The sequence below is a fragment of the Ambystoma mexicanum genome, chromosome 1p (genome assembly GCF_040938575.1).
Source record: "Ambystoma mexicanum isolate Mex_15411 chromosome 1p, UKY_AmexF1_1, whole genome shotgun sequence".
NCBI lineage: Eukaryota > Metazoa > Chordata > Amphibia > Caudata > Ambystomatidae > Ambystoma > Ambystoma mexicanum.
Genome location: NC_090921.1, coordinates 1,052,131,813 through 1,052,144,281, shown reverse-complemented (window position 1 = coordinate 1,052,144,281; position 12,469 = coordinate 1,052,131,813). Strand labels below are relative to the sequence as shown.

General features: G+C 45.5%; 1 protein-coding gene across 3 annotated transcripts in view; it reads right to left on the bottom strand.

Moving 5' to 3' along the window:
• The window catches only part of LOC138447928 (FH1/FH2 domain-containing protein 1-like), a 546,688-nt gene that overhangs the window by 192,444 nt on the left and 341,775 nt on the right, over positions 1-12,469 (bottom strand). For 2 of the 3 annotated variants that reach the window (XM_069604454.1, XM_069604457.1), the window contains exon 4: positions 3,446-3,513. In XM_069604454.1, the coding sequence (XP_069460555.1) occupies positions 3,446-3,513 (68 nt within the window). Of the gene's footprint in view, positions 1-3,445; positions 3,514-3,627; positions 3,736-12,469 lie in introns of those variants that run through there. The other variant, XM_069604458.1, reaches the window with a different exon arrangement.

Genomic DNA, 12,469 nt, shown 5'->3' with positions numbered 1-12,469 from the left:
GGCAGCATCTATTGACTAAACTCGACCAATATGCAAAATCAAATGGGCTGTCCATTAATCCTTTAAAGTTCAGGATTGTAGTGTTCAAACACGCACATAAAAAGATCCATTATGCGAAGTGGGTCCTGGATGATCACATCATCCCAAGAGTTGAAGAATTAACCTATCTAGGCTATAAGATCTATGTCTCACCAGCTATTTATAAAGTAGAATCTGACGTAGAGGAGAACAGAAACTCATCCTACAAATGAAAAAACTATACACAAAGTACTGCAAATTTTCCCTACTTCCGTTAACTAAATTTCACATGGCAAAGGTGGTCCCGGTAATTCTTTATGGTCTGGAAGCAAAACCATTGCTCTGGAAAAAAAACTGGAGTAAATGGCAGGGTCCCCTGTGGAAGAAAGCCCTTGGTCTCCCGATGAGCACACCCTCATGGAGCCTGAGATTCGAGCTGGGTCTAAAAACATTGGGCTCTGTGGCTGAGTGCAAGCTAATGTCACTATATCGGCAGATTATTACTGCACAGCAGAATACGCTCTATGGTGATGTCAGATTCCTGCTTGATCACTCGAGATCCAGGCGTCTATCTAACTTGGAAGTAGGAGCTAAGGAGATGCTTGTCAAAGCAGATGCAGATATCCAGACACTAATTACCAACTCCCAGAGTATTAAAAAAATGGAACTTGCTGATTGGATTGAGATAATCAGAAAACTGAGGAACTCAGTTCCTTCAAAGTCCTTAATGGGGGTTCTCCCAACGTATTTGGTCAAATTTCCTGATAGTCAGGTAAGGAACAATTTCCTCAGAATCAGGGTTTATATAGTACACACAGGGGAAATTTTGTCCATGCAAAACCAAGAGATGGAAGCTCAAAAATTGAGTAGCGTTTGTGAATCCCCGTCAAAACAAACATTAAAACATCTCCTGTTGGACTGTGAGGGTTCTTGGAATGTGAGGTGGGCATTATACAGAGGATTTGTGGACCGGGACGTGGGGTTGCTTTCGGACATTTTACGGAGCGGAATCATCTCTGGGCATGAGCCAGCTCTTACATTTGCAACTGTACAGGTTCTGGAGAAATGTAATATCGTTCCCTGAGACCCGAGGAACCCAAGGTTAATAGCTGTGGGGAAGAGCAATTTTGGAAATATCATTGTCGAACCTTCTAACGGTCAAATTATGAAACCTAGTTAATTGAATCTTATTTTAGTTTGGAAAAGCCCAAGCAAAAGATTGCTAGTGACCATTTTTTTTTACTTGTTTTTTTTTTGTTTCAGATTGTCGTACAGGTTAATGGGTTTATAATTTTGTGAAGGTTGATAAATTGTTTTTATTCTTTTCCTTAAACAAAGATGTTCTCTTTTTGTAAAGATTTTGCATCATATACAAATAAAAAAAATAAAAAAATTAAATTTAAGATGCAAGCTCCTGATGACAGAAGGGGACACACCAATCACCCCACTGCACCCACACGATGAGGAAGAGGGGTCCTACCAGCTTCACCCCTTATACTAGCAGTACCTGGGAAACAGAGCTGTGAACACATCATCTCCGGTGTCTTTACATTTTCTGGTCTACTTACCACATAGTGGCTTTCAGATTACATTTTTTTCGACACATTTGTCAATATTCGGGCTCTTGTATACATATATATGTATATATTCCTCGCTTCGTGTTGCCATTACTGGTTTTGTGTATTCTAATGATTTAGATACTAGAGGAAATTGGTTTAGTCACTTGTTAGCTAGAAGGGTCCGTGAGGTTGTTGCACTTGTCCAGTTAACGGCTTTTTCACACTGCCCATTTGAAATAATTGAACACATTTATCGGAGTTTCACCCTCATAGTTCACGTCAGACACGTTCATGAAGCAGCTCTGTGAGGCAAAGCTGCACAAGCTCAAGTGGAGTGTGGAGCGATAGAGCAAACTCTACTGAACCACATCCTCTAGCGGGCATGGGAGGTACCACACCTACAGGTGGGGTTGAGGCAAATGCCCGGGATCTTGCAAGGTCATAGCCCCATTTGGAGGTCTCAACAGACCCAGGGAGTAGCCCAAGCCAAGATGACCACCAGGTGCAGTCTCTGGTGACCATGTGTTGGAATGTATGACAGCCAAGATTGCAGGAGGAGCAATCATTCGGTGCTCTCCACTATTGTACAGGGCTAAATGGGGTACCACCAGCATCGCAGGCAGGATACTGGTGCGGCCCAGTCTAAAAGCTCATAACATCATCCAGTCCAGTTGCGTTCATGTAGGCAAATTCCCTATAAACTGGAGGACCTGTCCAGAGCTGTGTAGAACGGCGCTGCTTGGGGATAGTATGGGGCAGGAGAACAGAGTAGGTTTCCATGTTCAGAAAACCCTGTGAGTAGTAGGGGAGTAGCAGTGATTTTATTTGCTTTTTTATTAGAACCGTTATAATACATAGCAGAGCAAACCTCATCACCCAAACACCCTCAACCCAGACAATAGCGTGAGCTGCAAAACAAGCCCCGAAACCCGTACGATCCACATAGAAGATCAGTATGCCTCCCACAGTGCTGAGTCAACATGTCGCTAGACTTGGAGGCAGAAGTGTCAGGCTTACTCCTGGTAAGGTTAATGGGCAGTCACATTCCTGGCCATTGGCACGGCCAGCCTTTCAGAGACTAATACAGCTACTTGTGGGATTGACGTGGATGTCCGGTCCCAAAGTTACTTAGATAGCTAAACCCTTCATCAGCATTGCAAAGATCTCATTTTATCCGGCTTTCTTGCTGGAGTGAATTAATCGACTCATTACTACTAATCCTGGGGACCGTGCACGGCAGGTCCTGACGCTCCTTGTTTGGGCAGGGTTCAAAATTGGCAGGAACCGGGTGCTGTTTAGCTCCTGGGCCTAGCACAGCCTGGTTAGCTTGATACCAACAGCTACCAGGAGATGCATTTGGCTACCCAGGACAACTGATGCCATGTCAACATACCTGCCTGACAGTAATGTGAGCTTGGAATGTGTTAAATGAGCAATAGGAAACAATGATGAGACATCTCAAGAACAAGGTGTGTTATAAACGGGCAAAGGGTAATGGTGCATTCCAGTGAACATTAGATTTGGGTAACGCTGCGTCCTATGTACTGCTCCGAACCCCTCAGAGGTAGCCCCTGCTTAGTGGGCGATGCCTGAGGCCCAAGAGCTGCTTCCAGCTACTGCTAATTCAGTTCTGATTTCAAAACGCGGTTTGGGGCGTGAATGACCTTAATTGTTTTTTGTATTACTTTGCTTTACATCATTAATCTAACGTGGACAGCTGCAAATGGATGGCTCATCACCTCTGCAAACATTTACAAAATGGAAACCATTCCTTCTGTCGAAGGGCGGGAGAATAAGAAGTATTTCAGCTCTGCAAGAACTGTCAGTCAAGAGAACATTTTGTGGATGTCTTTTACTGTCTCAAGTACCTGAAATAGCTGTTTCAGTGAAAAAAGGGATCGCCGCAGCTCCGGCCCGCTGGAGTTGTACAGCTTTTCTGAAAGATACGAAACAAATGCAACAACTGTAAATCCACGCATGCCACAGTTTTATCACAAATGAGGCTGATTTTAGGCGCCATTCGCCTAACGCAGACCACATCAGTACTTACATAATATGCTTCACTCGAGGACTGTAGACAACCGAGTCTGGTGTACCCTACACGCTTTGAAGTGACCTTCCGGACTTAAGATGTGTGGAACATATCACTGCCCAATCAGGTTTACTCTGTGTTTATGGAAAATAACTGCTTGGGGTGTGCATCGCAGCAGGCAATAACACACCATCAATGCATGACAGAAAATGAGGTCTGACAGGAGGTTGCAACCTGCGGCTCGCCAGACGTTTTGGACTACGACTCCCACCATCCCTTTTTATAGACTATGCTGGCAAGAGTTATCAGAAAGTTCTAGGGACCCAGAGGTGGCAGAACCATTAATCAACTGTGTATCCATGACTTGTGGCATTCATGATGATGTGGATTGTGAGGAACACAACTTGAAGTACTAGGACAGCACAACAAGCTTCTACTCCAGACACATATATGGGCTGTTTTGCCTACACAAATTAACTCATTCTTTTTATTGTGATATGGTTTAAAAAATAAACCTTACACAATTATTTAATTCACAACTTCACATAATAAATACCAAGAGTACATTGAAATTCACATTAAAAAAAATCACTTCCAAATTATCACATATCCCAAGACTAAAACATAACTCATATGTTTAAAATACTGTACTATTAACCCGATTGAGTTGTGTTTACAATAATTCATATACATACAAATCTATAAGGTGATATCATAGATTCTCCTACTTGGCAAACAAGTCAATCAAGTAGGTCAAATTATGGCAAAAGTGTATGAATCATATTTATCCAAGCTTGTGTGTCGTATTACCAAGGGAAAGAAGACTCCATTGCAATAATGTGAGTTATGGACGGGGATCAGAACAACAGAACAAATCCTGAAGCAGATAAAACTCAGGACATCCTGTCCACCCACTCTTCCTCTACCACCTCCTTCACTCTGGCCCACCTGTGGCTGTCTCTTCTCCTCCTTTGCCTGGTTCACCCCAGATGATGTTGCTAGACGAGTCAGATCTATGAAAGTCTTGACAAAGCAGGTTCTCCCCTGCTCATTCAGAGCCATCAAGGACCACATTGACACCCTTGATCCAGCCTTGGCCGATTTCTGCGATCAATCCTTTGCCACTAGAACCTTCCCCTCCCCCTTAAGCACTCACATGTGCAACCCCTCCTAAATAAGTCCTCTGCCGATCCTTCCTCTCTGGCTAACTATCGCCAGATCTCCATCATTCCTTTCCTGGGCAAACTCTTGGAAATATTGGCCATCTCCCAGCTTAATCTGCACACTGAATCTGTTGGTTGTCTCTGTGACCACCAGTATTGCTTCTGAGCTGCCAGAGGCACGGAAACTGCTTTCCTGAACACCAGCGAAGACCTGCTCTCTAACCTTGACTTTAACCCTCCTTCTGTCCTCATTCTCCTTGATCTTTCTTCTGCTTTTGATACAGTCAACCATGCCATCCTGCTCAACCGCCTCCGTGATAACCTGGGTATCACTGATCAGGCCCTGGCCTGGCTGACCTCCTTTCTCACTGACCGACTCGCTCAGGTCCAATTGGGGTCTTTACTCTTTTCTATCTTTCTCTCTACTTGTGGTGTTCCCCCGGTATCTAACCTTTCTCCCTGGATTTTCAACAACTACCTGGCACCCCTTGCTCACTGCAACACTACTTTCTGCTCCAACTTTCAGTGTTATGTGGATGACAGAGCTCTCTTTCAGGATTTCCTCAGCCGCCTCTTCCCCTTCTCTCATACCAGACTGACCGCAATTCAGGAATGGCGTGCCTCCAATGATCTCTGCCATAAGGCCCGTAAGACTGATCCTCCTCATCAGAAAACACCAGCTCCCTCCTTTCCTCCCTCTCTCTGGCCACCCACCTTGGACCCTCTTCCTGCTCCTACCTGTGAGGCTAAGAACCTTGGAGTCATCTTCAAATCCACCCTCTCCTCTCCTCACATCTCTGTCATCTCTAAGAAATCAAACTATCAGTTGCACCTCCTCAGAGGTATTCTTCCTTTCCTCACTTTCCCCCAGAAGCTCACTGTCTCCAGAGCTCTGGTTCTCTCTAGGCTGGACTACTGCAACAGCCCCTTTCTAAATCTGCCTGCCTCTACTCTCCGCCATCTGCAACTCATCCAGAACAGGACTGCAAGACTTGTCCTTGGCATCAAATCCAGGGATTGCATCTCTCCAGCTCTGAACTCTCTTCACTGGCTACCTGTGGTGCCAAGGATCAAGTTCAAGACCCTTTGCATCTTTCACAAGGCTTTCTGGGGCCTAGGACCGCACTACCTCCAATTCTCTTCCTAAACATCTCCCTTCTCGAGCTCTCTGCTCATCCACTTCCAACTCTCTGAGGGTCAGACGCTTTTCCAAGCAGAGAGCTGGGAGCAGATCTCTCTTCAGCTGGGGCCTCACTCTGGAACAGCCTCCCTGCCTCTATCAAACTTGAGCAGAACCACCTCCGGTACCAGAATTAACTCAACACCTTCCTTTTCGCTTCAGCTTTCTCTCTTCCTCTCTCCTGCCGATATCCCGACTGCTCCACACACTGGTCATCTGGCTACCCTCTGAACTTGGGCCCAGGTTTATGCATGTCCAGTTGCCCTTGCACTGCCTCGAGGCTCCCCCAGCACTTATGGTCTGTATCTGCAACCCTACAGTCCCTTCTCTCTGCACGAATGGCTGCAATTATTAAGTTACCTGCATGCACTTCTCAGCCCCTCCCCAATCCCCTGGCACTTCTCCCCTTCCACTTCCCTGCACTTGCACAATCTAATAAGACAAGGCCAAGTAAGGTCATGGTTTTCATTCCCCTTCTGTTTCCCCCTCTTTGTTTCGTCGCGCCTAGAAACACTTGTGTACAGGCACGTTATAAATGCCATATCATACCATATATCAAAAGTACAACATGATCAATGTTCTTGGTGCAAGAAAGAGAAGAAAAGGTAAGGGCACATTTGAAATAAATAGGACATTAATAGGAATGGAATAAATAAGACAGAGAAGAGAAATAGCAGATAAAGATAAGGAGATGGACAGAAAAAAAGAGTGCATAAACATGGAAAAAGGATATAAGACACTGTGAAACTCCTGGCCTTTCCATTTAACATGGAATAGTATCAAGTCACTGAGGTCCTCCCTTGGCCCATTCGCTCAACAGGATCCTCAAAGCAGCAAGGGTCTGAGACACAGGGAGACGTCGGTCATGGAATGTCTTGCATCAGTGCCCCATTGCAGTAGCCACAAAGACTCCCAGCTCCTTCACTCTCTTCAGAGGTATTGGTGGGCTAGAGGGAGTGTGGCATTACACCTCCTGTCCATTTACAAGCACAATCTTTCTCCTTGGGTATGTCTATTGGATGTAGGACTGTGGAGGAACTCCTCTATTCAACCGACTGGGTCTGTAAACACTTTGCCTACACATTCTGTTGAGCAAGAATCATCTGCTGCTACCCGGGGGGGGTCATCTCATACAGGCCTCTCACGCCGTTACTCCGGCCTGCATTTCCCACCCTATGCAGTTACGTAAACTCTCAATTTTCTGCAGGTTCTTGAGGACTCTTTCATGGAATGTGAAGAGACTCAACAACCCGGTTCAACACAAGAAGGTCCTGGAGGGGGGAAAGGGTAGGGGGGAGAAATGGCTGACAATGCCTTGCTACGGATAACCTGCTTACAAATACGAAAAGCAAGATTGTATTTTTAACATCAAATTTAACTAAGAACTTAAAGCTCAATATTTCATCAGGGGTCTGCTATAATTTTCCTAAAAGTCTGCAGTACTCATTATGTACCTCTGCCACTGCTGTAGAATCCAAATTCATACAAATAAAGGCCTCAATTCAGGGGACGCAGCTGATACCAGGCAATAAGTATATCCCAAATTATAGGGCTGGCAGCTTCCTTGATAAACTATGAGCACACTTATAAGTTGAATGAAGACCAAATAATTTTAGGGGGAGATTTCAATGCAGTACTAAACCAGACATTAATCAAAGCAACTAAAAGTGTTATACTTGCTCTGAAGTGTAGATTTCCAAACATATTTTGCAGAGACCACAGCCCCGAATATTTAGGCCAGTCCCTTCCAAGTTACTTACTGAAACTCAACAATTAATGTCAAATATAAGCAATGAACAAGTGAGAACTCTTTTTAGGAAGGGCGAGGAACCAGAAAATCAAATCAGCATTTAGTAATCGCTCCACTCAAACCTATTCGGCCCCCTCTTGGGTGCACCCATCGCCTGCCACTCCTACCAAGCCCAGCTCCTCTGCTGCCCCTGCACCCCCTACTTCTGTTTCAATGTGTGCTACTAGTAGGGCAAGCTTGTGTTTTTGTCTTTTTTGTGGGTAGTGGTGGCTCTTGTGCCATATTCGATTTTAAGCACTGGAGTAAATTACAAGATTGCACTGTTGGGACCCCCTCTAAGACGTATCTATAGAGAATCTTAAATCCTTGCCATGGGAGGGGAAGGAACCCTTGCCAGGAGAAGGGAAGGAATGCTTGCCAGGAGAAGGGAAGGAATGCTTGACATGGGAAGGTAAGGAATGCTTGACATGGGAAGGTAAGGAATGCTTGCCAGGAGAAGGGAAGGAATGGTTGCCAGGAGAAGGGAAGGAATGCTTGCCAGGAGAAGGGAAGGAATGCTTACCAGGAGAAGGGAAGGAATGCTTGCCATGGGAAGATAAGGAATGCTTGCCATGGGAAGGTAAGGAATGCTTGCCATGGGAAGGGAAGGAATGCTTGCCAGGAGAAGGGGAGGAATGCTTGCCAGGAGAAGGGAAGGAATGCTTGCCAGGAGAAGGGAAGGAATTCTTGCCATGGGAAGGGAAGGAATGCTTGCCATGGGAAGATAAGGAATGCTTGCCATGGGAAGGTAAGGAATGCTTGCCATGGGAAGGGAAGGAATGCTTGCCAGGAGAAGGGGAGGAATGCTTGCCAGGAGAAGGGAAGGAATGCTTGCCAGGAGAAGGGAAGGAATTCTTGCCATGGGAAGGGAAGGAATGCTTGCCATGGGAAGATAAGGAATGCTTGCCATGGGAAGGTAAGGAATGCTTGCCATGGGAAGGTAAGGGGAAACTAGGCAGGCATTTTTCTTCCCAAAGTTTACGAACCTAAAGTTAGAGGTGGCTTTGGTGAACCCACTTGCAAAGATATCACTGTGCCTTCTATTTGTGCTCCATTTATGCCTGGTTTTTATAGACTATGCCCGGTAAACATAAAACCTGCGCTCACTATGGATAAAGTTGGTAGCAAAAGTCTTCCACCGTCTGCAGTGTCATGTGTAACTAAGCATAGAGTGCGTGCCGGGAAACACCCTCGAGCACAGTGATGCCTCTTTTATGGGGCAATCCTGCTTTAAAACAAACCACACAAGTAACAAAATATTTTTGAAATCTTGGGCTGTGGAGGGGAATCTAAAAATCAAGGTTGTCTGGGTTTCAAATGTAAATGAACTACAACAATTGGATTTATTTCGATACAACAAACTCACTCCACTCTTTGCCTCAGTTTTGAGAGTTCGCCACTTGAAAAGCCATAATGGGCCCAGTGCTGTTGGACCAGGCCTGCATCAAACCACCTCTCGGTCTCGTCAATTCGCCAAATGTTGTCACCACCTTCTGAGGAAACACAAACTTTGGACACCTTTAAGCAAAGGTGGGAAGGCACACTTACCTTACCCCAGGAGGATAACAGGCTTGCCTTGGAGGCAGGACGATGCCATGCAAGTGCCGGCCACACCTCCATTGGATAACCAGAGTATGGTAATAAGTCTTAAAAATGAATATCATTTAGGAAGCGTTCTGAAACTGGATTCCTGGTGATCGTGGCAATACTGAAATACCAACCAAAAAATGGTGACGGCTGATGAAAGGCAATGGCGTGAATCTTGATCAGATGGGCTTTCTCTGGAGGTAGATTTAAGTCTTTGGTTTGTGCATTAGAAAGTGTTACATCGCCACTATGCTCAGTTCTAATCCAACCTCTGTTGAAGTCTCTGCATCAATTGTGTTGGGCAAGGGTAACGATTGTCTCATTCCTTTATATGATTTTGTTGCCCATTGGCTCTTTTCCTAGTTCTCCGTCGATGGCAGGTACAAGGCTATCATGCTCCTGTCATGGAAAAGGGAGAAATACTAAAAGTGGCAGTCAGACATGAAGCTTTCACAATAAAAGTAGGCGTGGATCTGGTCTCATCCGCCCTACAGGAGAATGGGTCGTATGGTAAAAGGCTTCACAAGACTTATTACAAGCAGGCTTGGGTCGCTAACGATCTGCAGACTTGAGCCCTTCCCCGCTGCTCAGTCCCTTCGTCCGTTTGTCACTCCCTCCGCCCCCTCTTGTTTTGACTGTGTGGCTTCCTCCCTTTATGTTGTATTATGTCGCCGTTTATTCCCAAAAAAGATCAAACCTTGTTTTGCTTTGCTCCTGCACCACAGATTTATTTTCATTTTTTTAACCACTCCGGAGAGGGAGTTTTAGACTCATTTTACAGGGAGTTTGTTGCACTTAAATTCGGTCCCCGCATTCTGTATTTTCTGCATACATTGGCATCTACACTTCATTTTCGCCGCTGCTTCATTTATATCCCTGCTAATTAGCCTAGAGCGTGGTTATCCCGACCGGATGAGGCCATTCCTTTGCCTGGCTTGGCAGATAATGCACATATGAGTGGAAAGATTGCTGGTGTGGGGAACCACCTGGCGGCTGACATGTTTGTATGATATGATACGATTGGTTATTTATAACGTGCTTAATGCCCAGGTTTCTAAGCGCGGACCCTGGGATCGAACCTGTGCTGCTGCGTGTCGTCTTGCTTCCAAGGGAGAGAGATGGAGATGGATGGGCTTGAGATGTGCTCAAGCAGACCCTTGTAGTGATATCTCAAGACAGCGGCTGTACTAGCTAAACAAAGGAAGTATTGCAAAGCTACACTCGGTATTAGTTGACTAATAGAGGGCGGATGTACATTACTGGGTAAACTAAATAGCCACCAATGCAAAGCACAAACTGATACAATTTGAGGAAATCAAAATAGGACATACATGGCCATAATCGGGTGAGGGAAGGGACTCTGAAAGACACCCGAGGGCTTACAGCCCCCCGCCCCCGCCTCACAATACTGTGGGATCCGCCACCGTTCTCAGGCTATTGGTTAGAAATGTACACGGATAGAATGCAAGACAACACATACCCGGTTTTCTCACAAACAAAACGTGGCTGCTTATGGAAGAGGCCTTGCGTCTTGCCAAAAGAAGTCTAGCGGTAATCCGATACAGAAAGAAGCACCTACTCTCCTCCAATGGGAAGCTAACTTGCATGCAGGCTCGGACTGACCTGTAGGGCAATGCCTGAGCCAAAAACACTGGTGTGGGCCAGTATTTTTGGTCAAAGTGAGCAACTCGTTTGGCCATGGTGGGCCAGTTGGATGAGTTACTGCACTATGCATCTAATAGTTTTGACCAGTGCTGCTAAAGAAATATCTTTAAAATGCACAATTTGAATCACATTGCATCAACACCCAGCCCCCCTCCCCCGCGCTGCCCCCTCTTCGGTACTATTCAGTCTGTCACAAAAGGAATGAATTGCCATTTGCAACTGTGGGCAGTGGCCGAAGTGGGTGGGAGTGGTGCTCCCCTACTTTAATTCACTTTTATTGTTCCTATAGTTTTATATAAAAAAATAAACCGTTCAGGAAAGATGTTTTAAAATAAAAGTGTAGGAAGAAGTTGAAAGCTGCACTTCAACACGTTTGTTTGAGGGTTTGGATTGCGTGTGGGATGGCGGTGGGGTCTATGGGGAGCAGGGGCAGGCCAGCAGGGAACATAGTACCACTACTTCTTTTCGTACACTTCGACCACTGACTGTAGGCCACATTTCCATTGGCGCCCGAAACAATATGAACGTCTCACACGACGGTTATCACAAACACGAAGGGTGCTGAAAGTAGAATTTAGAAATGGCCGAGCCTGAACCCAGAAGCCTGATGTTAAGCAAAAACCTAGGGGACCCTGTCAAGGCGAACTATTTGCCATAAACACACAAGAACTCAATAGAAATCAATGTACAAGAAGACTTGCCTTACAGCGGGATGAGTAGACGCCATGATGGCCAATTGGCACGTAATCTTATATGAGAATAGTTACAACGCTTCTTCGCAACCAGGGAATGAGTGCATTTTTGATATAGTGAATTCCTTTAAAATACCGCTTTCAATGGTTGAATTAAAGTTGAACCATGACCTATATATTTGAGAATACATGGGCACAATGTTTGGCGTGCTGAGGCATTTCTATTGCAATGATGCTCCAACTCCATGCCTTTTGGTTACTAAGTGATGGCTGGCTATAAATGATGTAATCGCCCTCTTCCCAAGCCTTCCCCTCCGATTTATTTTCATTTTATTGAAATGTTCTATCCTTTACATTTACATATAGGTCCGATTGTTTTTATGATACTACAGGTGGTGCCTTGCAAGGCTCAACTACTCAATAGCTGTTCAAATAAAGTGTCAAGGGTGACATAGTGTGGACGTGCATTGGTGACCCCATTTCACCTGGCCCTGCGTCCTCGTTTGAATGGCCTGGCTCTTTCTCTTGTTAGAGTGCCTGGGTTGCTAGGTTACCAATGTGCTGGGAAAGAAGCTGCGTCACTCTGAAGCACTGTGCCCCAGTGTTTCCACGGGCCAAGCCCTGTGCCAGGATACTGGCAGCCCCTCGGCTCCTGCATGTACCCTACAAGAGTCTTGCTAAACTAACCTGGATGAGCGTTACATTTGACGCCTAGGCAGCTGGCGCCATACAAACATACAAGTGACGGTACACATGTGTTGGCCGTTTCAGAACCCCATAAATA